The sequence below is a fragment of the Carcharodon carcharias genome, chromosome 6 (assembly GCF_017639515.1).
Source record: "Carcharodon carcharias isolate sCarCar2 chromosome 6, sCarCar2.pri, whole genome shotgun sequence".
Classification (NCBI taxonomy): Eukaryota; Metazoa; Chordata; class Chondrichthyes; order Lamniformes; family Lamnidae; genus Carcharodon; species Carcharodon carcharias.
In genome coordinates this window covers 164,168,532-164,189,689 of record NC_054472.1, presented here as the reverse complement: position 1 = coordinate 164,189,689, position 21,158 = coordinate 164,168,532, and the positions used below count along the sequence as shown (strand labels likewise).

The 21,158-nt window shown below is 42.5% G+C and overlaps 1 protein-coding gene across 3 annotated transcripts in view; it reads right to left on the bottom strand.

Annotated features, from left to right (window-relative positions):
- tsnare1 (T-SNARE Domain Containing 1) overlaps positions 1–21,158 on the bottom strand; it is an 871,135-nt gene that overhangs the window by 687,720 nt on the left and 162,257 nt on the right. For all 3 annotated transcript variants that reach the window (XM_041190481.1, XM_041190482.1, XM_041190480.1), the window contains exon 2: positions 19,426–19,556. In XM_041190481.1, coding sequence (XP_041046415.1) covers positions 19,426–19,510 — 85 coding nt within the window. In that variant the 5' untranslated portion in view covers positions 19,511–19,556. The remainder of the gene's footprint in view (positions 1–19,425; positions 19,557–21,158) is intronic.

The following is a 21,158-nucleotide window of genomic DNA, read 5'->3' as shown; positions in this document are numbered from 1 at the left end:
GCGAAGGCCGCCTGGGCTCTTCACCTGGCCGCCAACCTTAAGGTTGGACGGGCAGCTCACTTAATTAGTTTAATTGCTGTTTAAATGGCCCTAATAGGATTTTGACAGCTCAGCAGGCATGCAGCCAACCAAGCTCAAGATCTGAATGACGCGCAGTGACGTGGGGACGCACACCCAACATCACCACACACCATTTTGTGCGTCGGCGAGTGGGCCCCGCCCCCGCTCGCCGACCCGGAGATTCTGGCCTCTGATTTTCATTAACTTGCCAGAAAGTTAAATTTAGTAAATCAGTGTAAGAATCCTTTTAATGCTGTGATGATTGCTAATAACTGCCAAACAACCTCTCTTGCCCAGGAAGTAAATAACATAAGCACCAAGCCTCATGGGGAGGCAGTGGCGTAATGGTACTGTCACTGGACTAATAATCCAGGGACCCATAGTAATATTCCAGGGATCCAGGTTCGAACCCCACCATGGCAGATGGTCAAATTTGAATTCAATAAAAATCTGGGATTAAAAGTCTAATGATGATTTTCACCAGAAGCCAAAACATGATAAAAGAAAAAATCCACATGGTCTGCTCTGGAGCAATGTCAGTGTCAGGCAGTCATGTCAGCAATATATAGATACAAACACAAACAAGCTGTGCCTCAGTTGGCAGGGTTTTTGTCTCTGAGTTAGAAGGTTCTGGGTTCAAGACATTTCCAACAGGGACTGCTGCACTGTGGGAGGTGTCTGCTTTCAGATGAGATACTAAGCCGAGGCAGGTAAAAGATCTCATGGCATAGTTGAAGATGAGTCAGCGTCTTTGCCAATAATGACCCCTCAGCCAACATTATTAAAAATAGCTTTGCTGGCGATTATCGTATTGGTGTATGTGGTAACTTGCCATGAGTAAATTGGCTGATGCATTTCCTACAACAAATACGCCTGATTGGCTGTAAAGTGATTTGGGACATCTGAGGTCGTGAACAGTGCTACATGAATGCAACAAAAAATGCCTGTGTCCAAGCAAACATTTCTCTGTTTCACACACAACTGGCCTCCTGTGACTTCTGAGTGGAACTTGCAGTTAGTGCCAATAGTGTGCGGGAGCTCAAGCCCACTGGGTGTGGGGCCCAGGCTGTTGGACCTTAAATGGAATGGAATCTTCACAGCCAGAAAACAGGAGGTCTTCATCTAATTGGCCTGGGCATGATTTGACAGAACCAGAGCAGCAGCCAAATTGCTCTTATAATGATTACATTTTTTTGAAACATAAAGTGAGATTAATGAAATTAAAAGAACACTTGGCTAGCTGTCTTGTGTGGATGGGTTGAAGACCAGAAAAAAGGTTTTAACATGGAAAATTTAAGGTTGAGCACTTTGCAACCGATAACATGAAATTTGTGTACATAATGAAGGAATGTCCATTAGCAAATTGACACACTTTGATTAACACATCTGCTGGGTTTTATAGTGACGGAAAGGTTAATTAATTTGCATAAACCAGAAAGACGAGGGTAACTGGAATTATTCTCATTAAAACGGGAAAGGGTGAGAGAAGGTGCTTTAAGGGAGGTGCTCAATCCAATGGGCAGAGTGGCCTTTTTCTATGCTCTGTGATTACCAAAAAAGACCAGCATAAAATGCTTTTTCTTTTAGCACATAGAACTTCAGGTGTTACCAAGCACAATCCTGGTTTCACTTTGCACAACAAGTCTGCTCAATCAGGAGCAGCCGGTGTACTAGAATGCCAGCAGCCTCTGTAGTTTTTCAAGACCTGGACCCTTTCCTGCATACTGGTTGGCAGTTTATGCCAATTCCTCTTGCACAACATTCTCTGTACTCATCATACTGCACAATTTTTCTTCTTTTCACTCCAACCTCATTAGGGGTCTTCCTATTCTTGCTTCCACAAATGCATGTCACACTCCTCCTGTCCGAAATACACATCAACACCCTTTTCTGGGCACCAGCTCATCAGATTCCACTATTTAATTTCATGAACCCCTTCTGACTGTATTCTGCGCCAGCATGTGAATACTTTAACCATTCCTACCCACAGCACCACATCCAGACACAGATTACTGCCAGTTATGTACCAGGAAAAAGTGCTGAGGGATAAAATTGTCTTGGATAGCAGCTCAAAAATGGGCAACAGATAGCCAATTGTCTGACTTTCATTGAAGTCAATGGAAAAGAAAACTGAGCATGGTGGAAAGCAGGCTGCCAATTCGCTAATGTCCATTATTGTGCAACCTCAGTTTCATGCCCTCCCTCCGTGTCTGGCATCTGCTGCCTTCTTACTGTGTGATTATACATTTGCAAAACAAATAGAAATGTGGAGTTATGAAATTCTACATTCTAACATTAAAAGACACCCCCCCGCTCCTTCACATTTATTTTCTTAATGACCTTGGCAATGTTTCTGTAGACAGTGATTTTCAAAACACTTTCTCCTAATTCTCCCAATCTTTTTGGGAAGGAATAGCCTCTTGTCTTAAAAATAGTTACTGCTCAAGTGCTCTGATGGATCAAAGTGCTGACGTTTCCTGACAATAAGCTAAGAGGCAATGATCGTTCACTCTTTAATATTGCAGAACTCACCACTGTTAAGTGCTTTCTGTTGGAAAAGCCACTCTTGCCCTGCCACTACACATTGTGCTTAATGGCATCTAAACAATAAGTTTCTCATTTCCCTTTAGTAGGAAGTGACAAAGAATACTTTTCACAGAAATTATTAACAAACCAAGATCAGCAACATATGGCTACCATATGGAGAAAAGGTACTACAGGGTAGGCACAAAAAAACAATCACCATTACCTGTCACTAGGAGTCATCTGGAATCAATCGCAAGTTTAAAAAAAATCCCAGAAAAAAAACTGTATTAATTTCAAGAATTATAATTTCTCATTCCTACTTTGAAGGTGCTAAAATGAATAGACAGGCATTTCTGCAGCCACAGACATGAAACCAGGATGGTATGTTGCCTCCCTGGTGCCAGAGACAAGTTTGTCACAGCGGGGAGGATGAAAAGTCTGTGGTTGTTGTGGTTCATATCGGCACCAACAACATAGTTGGAAAGAAGGACGAGGACCTGCAGGCAACATTTTGAGAGCTAAAAATAAATTAGCAAGCAGGGCTTCATAAGTACTAATCGGGAGATTAATGCCTGTACCATGCATAAGTGAGTATAGAAATAGGAGGAAAGAGCAGGTGAGCACATGGCTGTAGCACTTCTTGCACATGCTGTGTCAGCGTCAGCTGGCTGCATTAAAAAGACTCAGTGGCAGGAATTACAGTGATGAATTAATGGTCATTGATGGTAAATAATCTGAGAACATTCACACCATACAGTCTTTTTTTTGTCACGTTCTCACTCTCCAAGGCACTCACCATCCTGACTTGGAATTATATTGGTGTTCCTTCACAGTCGCTGGGTCAAAATCCTGGCACTCCCTAACAGCACTGTGGGTGTACCTACACACATGGGCTGCAGCTGTTAAAGAAGGCAACTCACCACCATCTTCTCAAGGACAATAAATGCTGGCCTAGCCAGTGATGCCCACATCCCATGAATGAATTTTTAAAAATCTCTCTTTTCTGCTCTCCTCTGCTCTATCTTATGTCTTTTATTTTGTCTCTTCATTACATCATCTTACATTTTCATGGCCCCTCCTTGTTCTGCACTCAATTAAACATTTGCCTTTTCTGTACTCCTTTGCTCTTGCCCCATCAGGTCTCTCTTATGATTCTTACTTGTTTCTCACTCATGCATTACAATTCTCATCCATTGATCTTGCTTGCTGTCCATTTGGGCTAATCTATTTATAACTTATTCAGGTTTTCTGAGCACATGCCCTGTTTGTCAAACTTTGCCATCAAATAAAACAGGAAATCAAAACTGAAGAGGTAGGGAATATATGAATTAAATGCTAAGAAAGCAGCTGATAAACTATCCAGTAAGAAACTGCTAAGGACTCCTGAAGGTGTTCAATGTCAAACAACAGCAGAATTTACCAAATTGGCTTGATTTAATGCACATGCCAGGAAGTTTCAGTACAAAGTACTGCTGCTCATAAGACACCTTTACTGTTCTGATCTCATTTCTGAGCCGTAGGCTTTACAAACAATTGTTCATTTGGATTGGCCGGGTAGTTAATAGTGAGGTTGAGTGTCTTGGGCGACAGGAAGATATAGGCGGGATGGTCAAATGGGCAGATAAGTGGCAGATGGAATTTAACGCTGAAAAGTGTGAGATGATACACTTTGGAAGGAGTAATTTGACAAGTAAGTATTCAATGAATGGCATGACACCAGGAAGTTCTGAGGAACAAAGGGACCTTGGCATGTGTGTCCATAGATCTCTGAAGGCAGAGGGGCATGTTAGTGGAGTGGTGAAAAAGACATATGGGACACTTGCCTTTATCAATCGAGGCAAAGATTACAAAAGTAGGGAGGTCATGTTGGAGTTGTATAGAACCTTGGTGAAGCCACAGCTGGAGTACTGGTGTGCAGTTCTGGTCACAACATTATAGGAAGGATGTGATTGCACTGGAGGGGGTACAGAGGAGATTCACCAGCATGTTGCCTGGGATGAAACATTTAAGTTATGAAGAGAGGTTGGATAGACTTGGGTTGTTTTCATTGGAACAGAGAAGACAGAGGCGACCCGATCGAGGTGTACAAGATTATGAGGGGCATGGACAGGGTGGATAGGGAGCAGCTGTTCCCCTTAGTTGAAGGGTCAGTCACGAGGGGACACAAGCTCAAGGTGAGGGGCAGGAGGTTTAGGGGTTTGTGAGGAAAAGCTTTTTTACCCAGAGGGTGGTAACAGTCTGGAATGCGCTGCCTGGGAGGGTGGTGGAGGTGGGTTGCCTCACATCCTTTAAAAAGTACCTGCTTGAGCACTTGGCACATCATAACATTCAAGGCTATGGGCCAAGTGCTGGTAAATGGGTTTAGGTGGGTAAGTCAGTGCAGACTCGCTGGGCCAAAGGGCCTCTTCTGCACTGTGAGATTCTGTGATTCTGAGAGATGGAGCAGGAGAGACGGTTTTAGATTCCTGCGATTTTGGGACTGGTTCTGAGGGAAATGGGACGTGTACAGGTTGGACTGGTGGCAACTGAGCAGAACCTGGATCTGTGTCCCTGTCGCTAGTGTAATTGGGGAGTTTTAAACTAATTTGGCAGGGATGAGGGAGCCAGGAGGTAATATTAGAGAGGAACACCAAGGTGCACAGAGGATTGGGAGAATCAGATAACACTAGAGTAGGAAACAGACGTTAGTTGGGGTCAGAGTAAGAGAAACATAAGTTTTAATTTAGGGTTAGTGGGCATGTATGTGAATATGTTGAGCATAATAAATAAGATTTAAGCCCCATAAATAAGCCCCAGAAGAAAAAAAACAGTTCAGAACGGTAAGCTTATTTCCAAGTTTTTACTGCTGTTTCATTTTAAGGTGTAAAAGACCAGTTCGGACTAGTATTCTTATTTCCCAGTTTTTACTGTTTTTTCCCTTCTGGGGCTGCAGGTGAAGATAGCCATGTGGAAATATGATGTTGGAGCAATAACGGAGAACTGACTCCATGAAAGGCAGGACTAGGTGCTAAATATTTCAGGTTTGGCGGTGTTCAGGAAAGATTGGCAAGGGAAGAAAGTAGGAAAGGTAATAGTATTCACTCGGGAAACACTGCAGTGCTGGAGAGAGAGGATGTTCCAAAGGGATGAAGGATCGAATCTATTCTGATGAAAGGTCCTCAATTGGAAACAGCAACTGTTTCCTTCCACAGAGGCTGCTGGATCTGCTGAGATTTTCCAGCGTTTTCTGTTTCTATTACAGAATATCGGGAGGATTTGAGCAGCAGGTGGGCTGAGGCAGGGATGCACATGGGCGATCTTTTGGAGGTGGAAGAATATTTGAGTGATAGAGGAGATTCGTGATTTGAAGTTCAGCTCAGGGTCAACTAAGATGCCAAGATTGCAGACTGTCTGGTTCAGCCTAAGACACTGGTCAGGCAGTGATTGGTACAGAGTTTGTGGTGGGGATGCTGAGGACACTGTCTTCCTAGATTATCTGCTCAAGTCTGTAGCGGGACTTGAACCCATAGGGTTCTGACTCCAAGGATTGCTGCCAGCTGAACCAAACCGACAGAAATATTAGAATAGATAGCTCTAATAGGATTCTGGGACAGGCTCAGACACAGAGGGACAAATGGTCTCATTCTCTAGCCTAATATTCCCATTATCTCATCCAATTGTATTTCACTAGCCCTGACATATTTGCCTCATTGGATTAATGCACTAATCAAGGCAAACATATCTTTTTCACCATGCTTTGACCAAAACTGGAAAAAGTGCTGTTATCTGAGCAGTGCATTCTTAAAACTTAGTAATAAATTCTGTTAACTTTATTCTGCTGCTTTGTCTATATATGCACGCATTCTATTATTGTTCTTAATCAATCTGCCATACTGCATCAGTATTGCCCTTTTTTAAGTATCTTTGTGCTAATTCAGCTTCATTCATTACATATTTATGTCCCACAGTTTTTCAATTGCTTAAGTATAGCTTAAAATTTATTAATGCTATAATTCATTTGCCTCATGTCTGCCAATTGCTCAACTATTCTAAATCCTTTTTGCAAATTATTGCTGCAGCTTCATTCTCTACTACTGCCCTTACTTTTGTGCGATCAGCAGATTTAACCAGTTTACAGCCAGGTTTCATTGACATAGCTAAGGAGCAATCGGGGTGAAAACCCTGATTTTTGTGCAGCTCAATTTAATGCTCGAGTCCTAATTGGCATTTACAAGTGCTCTCAGGAGAGGCAGCCTCCATGTGGTATGAGCAGCAAAAAAAAAAGTAATAATTTACACAGAACAAGTTTACAATTTCATGGCACTTGAGGAAAGTTTCCCCCTCCACTTCCAATTTATGAGTCACTTTTCATATTCGGTCTCACATTTCAATCCTGTACAGCTTTAGTTTAAATTAGTAATCTTTCACTTTTTCAAACGTTTAGGATCATTGAATTTTATTACACAAAAAGAGGCCATTCTGCCCATCATATCTATGTTGGCTCTCTGAATGAGCTCCGATTCTCTTTGTCTAATCTAATCTAGATTTAGATTTGAGAGGATTTAGGAAAAGGATTTTTTTCCTTTGACCATTTAATTTCTACTGGTGGATAAATAAATATGGTGGATTCTACTTCCATGCATTTTTTCTGGTGGCCATTCCATATACTTACAATCGTCCAACTCGTCCTTGCATTTCCCAGTCACCCGAGCAAAGAGACCAACAAGAGTTAACAGCACCTATCAGGCTTTTTCCCCATGGCTTTGTGCTCCCTGCATCATTGGCACACAAGAGCAGAATTTTAATCCTAATATTTTCATTGCAGCCTTATTAATTGTTTTCTTAAACCGAGCCCCATCTCTGCTTTAATCTAGTTTTCTTTTACAGCTTGCTCTCCCACTTTTAACCCTGTCTACCGTTCTCTTCAATTCCTTTTGAAAGCTATGCTGCTGAGTATATATTTCTTCTTATTCTTTCAAAATATATTACCTCACACTTCTTCACAATAAAGTGCTTCTTAATTCTGGTCAATGTACTAATCTGCCTATGTTCTTCTGAAGTCACTCATTGTGTTGTTAACAAATAACAATGGTCACTGTTCTAGTGTTTCCAGAAAATTGCATTGTGAAGCTATACCAGAGGGAATGCCATTACCTACATTATCAGTCACATACAAAAAGTCATCAAGAAGGGTTGCTCACTTCATATCCATCTTGGTTGCTTATGTTATGGTATACAGGTGCTCCTCTGCCCAACTAAGGAAAGGTGCCATTTTATCTTTCACTGAAACTGGACTAATAGTTATAATCCCTCAAAGTGTCAGCCTCAGCTCAGTTGGTCAGACTCTCACCTGAATCACAAGGTTGTGGTTTCAAGATCAATTCCAGAGACTTGAGAATATATTCTAAACTGGTACCTCAGTACAGTACTGCCAGATGTTGCACTGTCGGAGGTGTCACCTTCCGAACGAGATCCACTTTGGGTCAACTTTGCTCTCTTAGATGGATGTAAAAGATCCAGGCGCACTATTCGAGCAGGGGGGTGTTCTCCCCCTGTCCTGGCCAATATTTATCCTTCTGCCCACATTCCTAAACCAGGTTATCTAGTCATTATCTCATTGCTGTCTTTGGGACTTTGCTATACACGAGTTGGCTACAGGTTTTCTCGATGTTACAAGTGTGAGTAATCTTCAGAAGTTTTTAATTAGCTGTAAAGTGCCTTGGGAGTTCCTGAGGTCATGACAGGTGCTGAACAAATGCAAGTTCCTTTATTATTTTGTTTTCCTCTCCCTGTTTTAAATTTTATCTTGAGCTCAGCAGAACTTGGCATTAATGTTTACCAGATAGCGCTTCACCAAGTTTATCCTCTATCTTTGTCACCACCACAAGATATTGTAGAGAGTGTACGTATAATCTTTCCTACTGTTTTAGGAGTCATATGATCGTACTGAAGCAATGAGATCTAAGCGAGGGTAATCTTAGGGCTGGAGCTTTCTGGTAGTGGACCTGGTTCAAGCATGCAGCTTCTAAAAGAGCTCTGCAAATAAAGATATCTGTTTCAAGAGAGAAACTGTCCACTACATCAAGTTCATTACTTGACATTTGACCCAACCAATTTGTTAGCCTGAAACCAACAAATGTGATTTGCCAGAACTTTGCGGCTCACTGATTATTATTGCCACTTCTTTTATTTATTTATTTATTAAGATAAGCTTACGTCACTGCGAATACCGATGACTTGATCTGAAGTATTCATTCCATTTAGAGCAACGTACTGAATAATTTTCTGAGATACGTTATTGCAAATTGCCTTAAAATCACAAAGTTGACTTTCCCTCTGCTTGCGAAAATAAAACCTGGAAACATTAGGCTGAATTCTCATTGCAAGGCAGAAGTGGGCTTGGCACCAGGCATTCCAGCAATTTCTCGCTACCAGCCCGACTTGCAGGTCTGCCGATATGTTCCCATTTCCAGAGATAGGTAGTGTTAATTTAGGGCACTTTCCTCACATCATTTGGATTTTCCAGATGGCGGACAGGTCCCCTGATGTGGCTGGAAGCTGCAGATGAAATGGCGGTGGCTCCCTTGGCAGCAGGCCAGGGTGACCAGCAGTGCATCTTGAGAAGCAGCCCAGTATGGATCCGATGGACTGCAAGAGACACAGTATATTTTGCAAAATTTACAAGTCTTCAGGTGGTGCCTCAATTTTGAGGGACCCTTGCAGCCCCTCCCCTACAGCATCAGCGGCCACCTCTCCCTGCAGGACTGCCTGCCATGCAGAGACCAGACCATCAGACGTAGGAGCAGTAGTAGGCCATTCAGCCCATCGACTCTGCTCCGCCATTCAATGAGATCATGGTTAATCTGATAATCCTCAACTCTACTTTCTTGCCTTTTCCCCATAACCTTTAATGCATCTTGAGGCAGCATCAGCACCCACTTCTCCCTACTGGACTGCCTGCCATCCAGAGCTTCATGCGTTCACGTCGACCCTCCCTGCTGCGGAGCACACCCACCATTCTTAATTGGACGTGGCTCTCTGAGGCGACCTCACAGTTGTCCACTACCTCGAAAATCTTCTCCAGGGTCCCAGAACAGCCACTTCTGGGTTACTGATCTGGAATTCAGCCCAGCATTTCAACCAGCCCATTATGTCACATTTCATCAGCATGGTTTCACTCATGAGTAATTCATTCAACAGCGTACTTACAAACAAGTAATTGAGACAAAGACCATCGCATCTACGAGGGGAAGGTAGATAAACAATTGAAGCGTATGAAGATACGTAGCCAGAGCAAGGCAGTGGGATTAATTTTTGCTCTAACAAGAGCCAAAGACATTTTGTTTTATTCATTCATGGCATGTGGACGTTGCTGGCTAGGCCAGCATTTATTGCCTATCCCTAATTGCCCTTGAGAAGGTGGTGGTGAGCTGCCTTCTTGAGCTGTTGCAGTCCATGTGATGCTAATAACATAATAGGTCAAATAATCTCTTTCAGTGCTGTAAATTCCAATGGAAATGAAGAAATATCTGCTCTGCTAAATGAAGGTAATGCATAAATGGTCAATTGTTGGAAAAACAAAACACAGCAATGTTTCCAAATCTTTCCAAGTGAAATCTTTGGGTGATATTATGTATATCCCACTATTAAAAATCCATAATTAATACAAAAATTAGGTTTTCGTGAAAGGATAAACAATAGGTAGAGTTCATTTGGCCTCAGTTTGTATACACACTGACATGGAAAAGCAATGGTTAAGTCAGAGCCTTGGATACTGTCTGCAGTGTTGACAGAGTGTCGCTCAGATTGGTTATTCCAGTCCCTTTGGAGAGATCAGCTTACAGGCTCAAGAGTGGTGAACAAGAATATTAGGACATTTAATATCCCTTTAGTGTAAATGGTTGTGAAATTCTAACACATTGACTTTGACTTCAAATCTCTAGGACAAACATGTCCTAACTTCACCGCACGTTGTCTAATTGCTGCGAGCTATATAAATCATTTGTATAGGTTTCCAATAATAATCACACTCTCTCTCTCTTTCTTTGGAAGGGATTGACTCATGCTTGGATATGGTTCTAAAAGCACCAACTGCTGCCTGGTATCTCACCCAAATGATCAATCTTCATGTATGAGCCTTGCCCGTGTGTGCTGGCACACTGACATGGAAGGCAAAATATCCAAGGCTGCTGCTGTCCTTCCCAAGATCTACAATTACCAACTTGGATACTGGACAGTGATTTGGGATGGGAAGCCTATTGATTACCATTGCCCCAAAAAACTCTGTCCTGAACATGAACCAGGGATCTTCCAGCAGACATTCAACAATGGATAGTCCAAACAATTCTGATGATTCCACGAACAAGAGGAAACTTGATGAAAGGTCTCTGATCTGAAACAGGGGATGGGATGGCGGGTGACGATGGGGGCGGGAGGGCTTGCTGCCCAGCGTAAGAATCACAGGCGAGCCAATTTCCGCTTGGTGGGCTTGCCCTGCTGCCATTTAATAGCCAGGGGCGGTAGCCACTCCTGGGCAAGCATTCAGCTCCAAATGTGATCGCTAATGGGGCTGGATGCAAAAATAAGTGTGCCTGTGGGATTTATCACCAGGGCCTGCCAGCCTAGTGAGGGAGGTAAAGGGGGGGGGGGGGGCATGGTGCACAGGACGGCAGTGGCAGGGGTGGGTGGTGGGAAGATCTCCAATGGGTACAAAAGCCTCCCTCTCCCCCACCTCCCCTTCTTACCTACCCATCAGCCTGAACAGTGAAAGCTGCTAGGCTGCATAGATGGCATGGGCCTCTCCTGCCACAAATTAAATCCCAGTGGGGAAAGCATTTAGGTGGCCATCATTTGGCCACTAAAGATCTTCATTTGAACTATGGGTGCTTGTGGTGGGGGTTGGGGATAGGGGGGTCGGCTCCTGAAAACCTTTCCCTGTGCTGGCAAAATTGCAACTGGAGCAGGTGGATAGGCACCAGGAACGGTACCTGTGACATGATGCCCACATGCCAATCTCCTCCTGGGGGGCTTTAAACCCAGCACTTTAGCTGCCTGAGCTGCTGAGAATTTTGAACATTTTCTGTTTTTTATCCTATATTATTCAAGAGAAAATTAGAGATGATTAAGTAAGAGGTCTGTCACAAAAAATTTTAAATGCCATGCCCTATCAATGATAAGGAGCCTTCAAGCAAAGCTAACCAGCTAGCTCTTAACAAGTTTTGCTCACAGCTAGATATGATTCGCCAAAGATATACCTGGGACACATTGAGCTACACTGAGGGTGGTGTCCCCAGTGTAAATGTCGGGGCCATGCCCCCCTCCAGTTGGCTGGCTTACCCTTTTTCATTTTCAGCTAACGGGTCTTTAATTATTATAAGACAAGACTTCCGTCCCTCTCCAGGAAGGGGGCCTACCTCATAGAGCTCCTGACCTCTGAATAGCAGTGCTAGCAGTGACAAAAGGAGCAGTACTGCAGCTAGGCTGAGGAAGTGATATTCAGCGATGGACCCAGACCTCCAGTTACTTCCAGGATCTCGGTCTGGTAGGGCATGGTGAGGGAGGTGAGAAGGGTCTGCAGGGCATGTGAACACATCAGGGGGGAGGGTCAACACACAGAAGGAAAACTGTCAGTTGGCGGGGGGGCACCTCCTATTGGCACCAGGAACCCGGAAGGAGACACTGCACCCCACCCTCTTCCTTTTACTGAGCAACAGGGACAGAACTTCTGGGCAGCATGTTTGGCACAGGCCTCTCCCACCACTATTAAATTGGAGCAGTGGCAGGATGAGACCCCTAATTAGGGAAATCAATTGGGCAATGGGCAGTTGGCTCAACCACACCTTCCCAATTGCTCGTAAAATCATGGTGGGGATGGGCAGGCTGGCAGCGAGCACTCCATCAATGGCATGGTGCTCAATTATACGCATCCAAATGCCATCTTTCCTGCCCACAGGTGGCCCATAAAATCCAGCCCAATATGTAAAATACTCAAAAATATCAAAAAAAACATATTCAACCCTAAACAAAAACAGAATTACCTGGAAAAACCCAGCAGGTCTGGCAGCATCGGCGGAGAAGAAAAGAGTTGACGTTTCGAGTCCTCATGATCCTTCGACCGAACTGTTCGGTCGAAGGGTCATGAGGACTCGAAACGTCAACACTTTTCTTCTCCGCCAATGCTGCCAGACCTGCTGAGTTTTTCCAGGTAATTCTGTTTTTGTTTTGGATTTCCAGCATTCGCAGTTTTTTTGTTTTTATTCAACCCTATATCCTTAAGTCGATATTTTTGTTGTTGTTAAAAAAAATTTCAGCTCACTTACAATGTCACTTCATCATCATGGCAAGTCTGATTTCGCTGTCCGCCCGCTGACCTGTCAATGTCCCCAGCAGGCTTCTGATAATATATGAAACCTCATCTACTGGCGGGATGAGGTTTCATGTCCGTTTTTAAAAACTTCAATAAAGTTTATGTGCTTCTTAATAACATGTCCCATCTCTTGTGACATTGTCACATGAGGGGGACATGTTAATAATTTTAATATTTTTCTATTTTTAAAGATTTTTACACTGTCAGTAATCTCCCTGAAACAGCACTAAGTCTCAGGGAGATGTGCATTCTTTCGTGTGCATGCACAAAAGAGCGCACTTTGACAGATGGGGAATCCCTCCACCCCCCCCGCACAGGAAGCCGCATAGCACTTCCTGTTGGGCATGCCACTAGGCGGGCCTCAATTGGCCCGCCCACTCAAAAAAGGCAGCGGGTCCCATTTCGGCGGCAGAGTTTGGCTGCCGGCCCGCCCATCAAGGTAAAAATTCTGGCCTAGATGTTATGTACATTTTTCTGATTACAAAGAACCCTCGAGTTTGCGCCTGGAGGTATCACCAAGATTGAGAGCAGAATGAGAGGAGACAAGATAATTCAAGGAAAATAGCCTTGTAAATAGCAATCAGCTTGGTTTCAGAAACCAGTGTTCCTGCATGACCAATGACTTTTTCATGAAAGCAACATTCAAAGGTCATTGGTGGGAAGTTCCATGACAGTATGTCCACAGATTTCAAGAAAGCTCAAGGAAAAGGAAATTCCAGGTGTAACTTTGAACTTTTAAGGGCAAGGAATTGTCTCAGATCATGGCAACTGTGATGTTTGGGCAGTGATACCAGGACTGATTTTTCTAATCTAAATAAACAAACTGGATTCTATAATACTAAAGACGATTTGCATTTATATAGTGCCTTTCATGGCCACTCAATGTCCCAAAGTCTTTACAGCCAATGAAATACGTTTTGAAGTGCAGTCACTGTTATAATATAGGTAACATAGCAGTCAACTTGTGCACAGCAAACTGCCACAAACAGCAATGTGATCATGACCAGATAATCAGTTTTTGGGATGTTGATTGGGGGATAACTATTGGTCAAATTATCAGGGATAACCACGATATTTCTCCAAAATAGTGCTGTGGGATCTTTTATATCCACTTGAGAGCACAGACAGGACTTTGATCTAATATCTCATCCAAAAGGCAGCATCTGATAGTGCAGCTCTCTCTCTCACTACTGCGTGGGAGTTTTAGCCTTGCTTTTTGTGCTCAAGTCTCTAGAGTTAGACTTGCACCCACAACCCTCTGACTCAGAGGCGAGTTCTCATGAAAGAGCCAGGGCTGAAACTTTATAATGAATTATTGTAAGCAATTTGATTAAATTGTCAGATGATTCTAAATGAAGTAAACATAGTAAATAGAAGGAGGAGTAGATCATTCAGCCCTTTGAGCCTGCTCCACCAGTCGATATGATCATGGCTGATCCTCTATCTCAATGCCAAACTCCCGCTCTCTCCCCATACCCCTTGACACCTTTAGAGTCCAGAAATCTATCTATTTCCTTCTTAAATATATTCAGCAAATTGGCCTCCATAGAGCTCTGTGGTAGAGAATTCCACAGGTTCACCACCCTCTGAGGGAAGAAATTTCTCATCTCAGTCCGAAATGGCCTACCACATATCCTGAGATTTTGACCCCCCAGCCAGAGGAAACAACATCCCTGCATCCAGTCTATCCAGCCCTGTCAGAATTTAAATGTTTCAATGAGATTCCCCCTCTTCGTTCCTCTAAACTTCAGTGACTACAGGCCCAGTTGGCCCAATCTCTCCTCATAACGACAATCCTGCCATCCCAGTAGTGTATTTGTTCGATGGAGGGAGGGAAAGAGAATGGCTGTCCAGTTTGATATGGGAATTCGTACAGAAGGACCTAGATTTTAAAATCTGCATGTGAACAAAACTATTCCAGATGAAATCTAATAGAGAAGTGTGAACTACTACTCATAGGAGATGACAATGGAAAAGGTACAAGGTTTTACACAATTGAGGAAAGAATACGAGACACACTTAATGAACAGTATCGAACCGGCTAACAGAGGCTAAAAGAGATAAAGGAAAGATTATAGATTCAACATCTCTTGTCGATGTAGAGCACCAATCAATAATGTGAACAGAATGCTGAGCTATTCAGTAAAGCCAATAAAGTACTTATCTAAGGCAGTTATGTTGGAATGATAGGGTGCTTCCAATTCAGGAACATCCTGATTGCAAAGTTCAGTTCTGGTCAACAAGGTTCGAGGAAAATTTGTGTGTGCAGAACATGATGAACAACAAGTCAAGCAGATAGCACAACGTAAAGAGGATTCCGAATTAAGGAACGGCATAAGAAATATGTAATCAGGCATGAAAAGAGGACTGTATCATAGGAAACAAAATAGAAAAGAAAATAGTTGAGTTCGAGTAGAATAGTGGATACTCATTACAACACAGGATGGATGCAGGTTGGAAGTAATGCACATCTGACTGAGAAACTGAACCTTCTTAACTTTACAAAGCTTAACTGTGGAGGAAATACACATCCACTGCTAAATTCATTCAATCTCAAAGGCACACTAGAATTTTTGACAGAAGTCAAAGTCAATTTCAAATCCCTTCTACCATGTTCCAATGAAGCTCAACACAAGCTTGAGGAACAACCCTTAATCTTCTCATTAGGAACTCTGCAGCGCTCTAGCCTTAACAGTGACTTCAGACATTAACCACAGCACCTATAATATTGCTTGACAATAGCTTCTGCTAATGTCAGATGGGTATACCAGGACATCTACAGCTAGGGCTTTCACCATTAATAGTCTATCGACAGGATAGTTTGGAGCTCTGATGTTGAGCTCATCTTTTTCTTCTACCATAATCCTGGGCAACTGGAGTCTTTCCATTTAGCTGTCCTGATTTAGCTCTTCCATATTCCCTGGGTCTCACCACTACCTTTCTCAAGTCCTCCACTGTTGCTGAACTATCAGACTGCTTATCTGACATCCACATAAGCAGAAAGTTCCTCCATTATTTCAGTCCCCCCCCTCCAAACTCTGTTCCCAAGCTACCGTGTCCCCCCCTCTCTCAGGCAACAGTCCGAGATCAAACCGGTCTGTTCACAACCTTGGTGTCATATTTGATCCCAGGATGAGCTTCCAGCCTCATGTTCATGCCATCACTCAGACCACCTATTTCCACCTCCGTAGGTTCACCCGACTTCACTTGACTCAGCTCATCTGCTGCTAAAACCCATGTCCATGCTTACTTTATCTCTAGACTTGACTATTCCAATGCACTCCTGTCTAGTCTCCCACATTATACCCTCCATAAGCTCAAGGTCATCCAAAATTCACTGCCCATGTTTCAACTCACTGCAAGTCCCGTTCCCTTATCAATCCTATGCCCGCTGACCTACATTGACTCCTGATTCCTCCGTGGCCTCACTCCTCTAACTCTGGAATCACCACCAGCGCCACAGCCCTCCAAGGTGTCTGCTATCCTCTGATGCTGGCCTTGTGCATCTCCAGTTTTAATCACTCCACCATTGGAGGCTGTGCCTTTAGTTGCCTAGGCCACAAGTTGTGGAATACCTTTTTAAACTCTCTGCCTCACTATTTCACATTCCTCCCTTAAGGCACTCTTTAAAACCTACCTCTTTGACCAAGCTTATGATTATCCTGTGGTGAGTAACTCATCTCCCAACTCCCAAAAGCCTGTCCTCCATCTGCAAGGCACAAGTCAGGGGTGTGATGTAATACTCCCCACTTGCCTGGATGCCGCAGCTCCAACAACACTCAAGAAGCTTGACACCATCCAGGGCAAAGCAGCCCCCTTGAATGGCACCACATCCACAAACAATCCCTCCACCATTGACACACAGTGGCAGCAGTATGTACTATCTAGAAGATGCACTGCAGGAACTCACCAAGGCTCCTTAGATGGCATCTTCCAAACCCACAACCACTATCATCTAGGAGGACAAGAGCACCAGATCCATGGGAACACCACCACCTGGAATTTCCCCTCCAAGTCACTCACCATCCTGATTTTGAAATATATTGCCATTCCTTCACTGTCACTGGGTCAAAATCCTTGAACTCCCTTCCTTAACAGCACTGTGGATGTACCTACACTACATGGACTGCAGCTGTTTAAGGCAGCTTACCACCACCTTCTTAAGGGAAATTAGGGATAAACAATAAATACTGGCCTAGCCAGCGATGCCCACGTCCCATAAATGAAAAAAAATCTTATGTGACTCTGTCATACTTTATTTGACAATGCACCTGTGAAACACTTTGGGATGTTTCATTACATTAAAGGTGCTATATAAAAAAATCAGTCATTTATGTTGTTGTCTTATATGTACTGTTTACTTCTATACTTCTCTTATCCAATCTCATTTTGTCTAACGCCATTATCACTTCTGTTAATTAACCAAGTCTTGTTCGCTTCCTCATCACTTTACCAGTCTTTTTCCTTGTGCATGTGGTCTTCCTATCCCTTTCCCTCACTCTCTTCCTGCTTATAAGTTGTTCATTTGCAATATATTCCAATTCTGATGAAAGTGATAAGGTTTGTTTTCCTTTTGCCAAAGATACTGCCTGAGCTGCTGTGTTTCCAGCAATTTCCTTTTTTTGTTTCAAAGATCTGCAGTATTCTATCTTTTGATAATCACCTGAAATTGTACAATGGATAGCTCAATAAAAACAACAATAAAGTAAGTGTTCCTGTGAGGTTTGGATTTAGGTGAATTTTTTCCAATCATTCAGAAGTATCATATTCTGTGTCTAACGTGTTATATCTGCTATAAGTACCCAATATGAAAAGCGGAGTAAAGCAGAGAAAACTGCTCCGATCTCCAACACAGATAGCCATTAACTTGAGCAAAATAATTCAAATTTATTTATCTGCTTTCTAAAAAACAAACAAAAGAACAAAAGTAAACATATTCCACAGTTAATCCTGGAACTACACCACATGATCTGCAGCAGTTCAAGAAGGCAGCTCACCCCCACCTTCTCAAGGGCAATTAGGGATGGGCAATAATTGCTGATCTCGCAATCGTTGTCCATCCCGTGAAATAATTTTATAAAAAGCTAGTGTCGCCAAAGTAATGAAATTACAGACGTAAATGACCGAGTAGCCTCCCACCTGTATCTATGTCTTCTTTACAAATCAGAGCAGGTTACTGCCAACATCCTATAAATATTTTGAACTGATCTAATTATATTCTTGAGATTACAGAATTGATTATACAAGAAATGTGGTGACATGTAAGAAAACTACTAGCTTTGTGGAATCCATGGTCTTACAATATGCGATGGATTCCATGACAGACATAGCAGAGAAACTGGACCAAAAAAAAACACCCATCTACTTCAGCTTCTACCACCTGATAGTTGCATACTACAACAATACTAGAGTTGTTGACTAGTCATAGCAATCAATCCCTAATCATCCATAATAGACCTGGCCAAAACACAACGAAAATCCTCAGTGGAGGAGTGCTTTGGGAACCATAGGTCCACCTCAGAATACTACGCTTGCCATTCATCATGTCTCAAATTAATCAAACACTGAAGCCCAAAATGTTTCCTGAAAGACCTATCTAATTTCCACTTCAGGCATCACTACCATGTGTCTGCTTCCACCATCTTGCAAGGGAGCCTGTTCCATAGCTCTACCATGCACTCACTAAAACAACAGTCCCATAATTTGCTAACTTTATTTCTGGCTTCCGAACTGCACAATGTGAGGTTCATATAATTGGCAAATAGGAAGAAAATTGTTGATCTCCGTGAGCAATCCGAAAGCTCAGCTTGTCCATGGCCAAGAAGTTTTGACTGTGGTTTGTGTTTACACCAGCCATTGCGAGTCCTGCAGTCCCTGGAGGAGCTCAGGAAACTAACGCTTTCTGTGGTCCTCTTCTCTTCAGCAGGCTACACCAATGAAGGTGGGTGTTTTTGTGTAATGCAAATAAGTGCATAAACTAAACTCTAAAAGACACATTAATAATATGAGAAATATAGTAATAGTTCCAAGACGTGGTGCTTTCTGGCAGTGTTAGTGTGTCAGATGTAGGGCAGTGTAGCTTTGAACTTGCCTCAAGGTTGAATTGACTGAATATTTGGATTATGGTAAAGATGATGCAGCTTGCCGGTGCTCCAGACGCTAGACAAACACAAAACATCAGGCTCTTGTGGGTTTGATTGTCAACCAGAAAAATGATCTATAAAATTGTTATGGAGTTGATTTCCAGACAACTTTTCTTGGTGGAAATATTGAACTTTATTTACAAGACAGCAGCAGCAAGTACATGTTTGTGTCTAACTCTATGACTAAAGAAGAACTCCCTCCGAGGGGGTTCCCTGCACTGCTAACTCATTGGCTTACAAAGATCATGTGATCTTACAACAGAATTATTTTCAAAGCTACAGTCCAACGTTTATCAAAACTGAAATTACTGCAGAAATATTCTAGAAAGGTTATCAAACGGTGAGATTTACCTAAAGGCTGATACCCTTGTCTGGATGGTCCTCCAAATGGGTTGTGTCCACTGAAGCTGCTGCCATCGATAGCCCCATATGACATTTTTGCTGTGTGAATGGAACTCTGAAGAGTACACCTCAGAAAACAGCTAGAAGAAAGACAGGTCAAGAGAGATATTAGAAATATATCAAAAGATAATTCTTCCTCAAGATTGCATTGATTTTAACCATTAATTAGATTCATACAAGCTATTTTTTTAAGCAAGCAACATTTAAAACAGAAAACTACAGCAATGGGAGGGAACTGATGGTTTTGTTTTGTAATAGAACATTAGAATCATTCAGATAGCAACCTCACCAACATAGCCTATACCGCAATTTTCTCTAGAAATGCACCAAATGATATAGCGACAAAGGAATCTCCAAATTTGAAACATTAATCTAATTTTCATACCCACATTCACATCTAAGTTTAGTTCCTAGAGTCAGCATGAGATTATAGCGAAAATCCTGAAATTTAAAAAGAAAAATGCAGTCATCCTCCCATTATCATTATCTAGCAGTGGCATCAAAGTGAAAACACCAGGAGCGTAGATGTTGAGGCATATCAAGAACATAATTATGAAATTCCAAGCATGGATTACAAACCCCTGAAAAATATACAAGAGGAGTATGTGGCTCTAACTATACAAGAGGATTGTGTGGTTCTGGGATAGATTTAGTCACAGCGTCGGTCGAGTCTCAAGTTCAACATTCGGGATTTTGGGAGAAAAATTAGCAAGCAGCAGGGTGGACTACTTGCAGCTTAGAGGGAAAAGAGGAAAATGCAGAGGAGCAATGATCATACTAATATTGGTAAAATAAAGAGGTAGAGAGAGTTGAGAGAAAGGGAGAGTGGGCAGAGAGGGGAGTGCGTAGGGAGATGGAAATGAAAGGAGAGTTGTTTTTACCAGTGTATATTTATGGTTTCTTCTCTATGGAGATTGAATGAACACAGTGCACAGAACTAACTTAATTACCTTCTTAGCTTCTTGTATGTGACACCACTTCAAAGTTGAAAGATTTTAGCCTATTCTCATTTTTGTGTTTTCTGCTTTGGAGATATGCAGAGATGGCTCTTACCAGATTGAGAGAGAGAACAGGAGCTTTATTAGAAATGTTTTTTAAAATGACTGTGACCACACCCACAGATTTGACTGACTGCACACTGTGGTGAACAATCAATAGGGATATAATTGAACTCTGAACAATTGAACACAATACTTATAACTCAGTCTTCTAACACTAATTCTGGGGAATGGTTTCAGGACTTGCTTAAATACAATGCTAGTTACTAACATCAAGGATTTTGCAAATGTAATTGCTGGACTCCCCAGCTGCCTCAATTCTTCTGCTGCTGAAATCCTCATACATGCCTTTTACCTCTAGACCTGATTGTAGCTATGTTCTCCAAACCAGGCTCCCATCTTCGACTCTACATAAACTAGAGCTCATCCAAAACTCTGCTGCCCTTATCCTAACTCCCATCAAGTCCTGTGTATCTATCACCCTCCAGGATCTCTGCCACTTTCCAATTCTGGCCCCTTTAGTATCCCCAATTTTAGCCATTCCACCATTAGCAGCCATACATTTAGCTGCCTACAGGCCTCCAAGATGTTCCTTAGAGCCTACCACTTTCACCAAGTTTTTTGGCCATCTGTTCTAATATATACTTGTGTGTCTTGGTGTCAAATTCTGATGACGAACATATC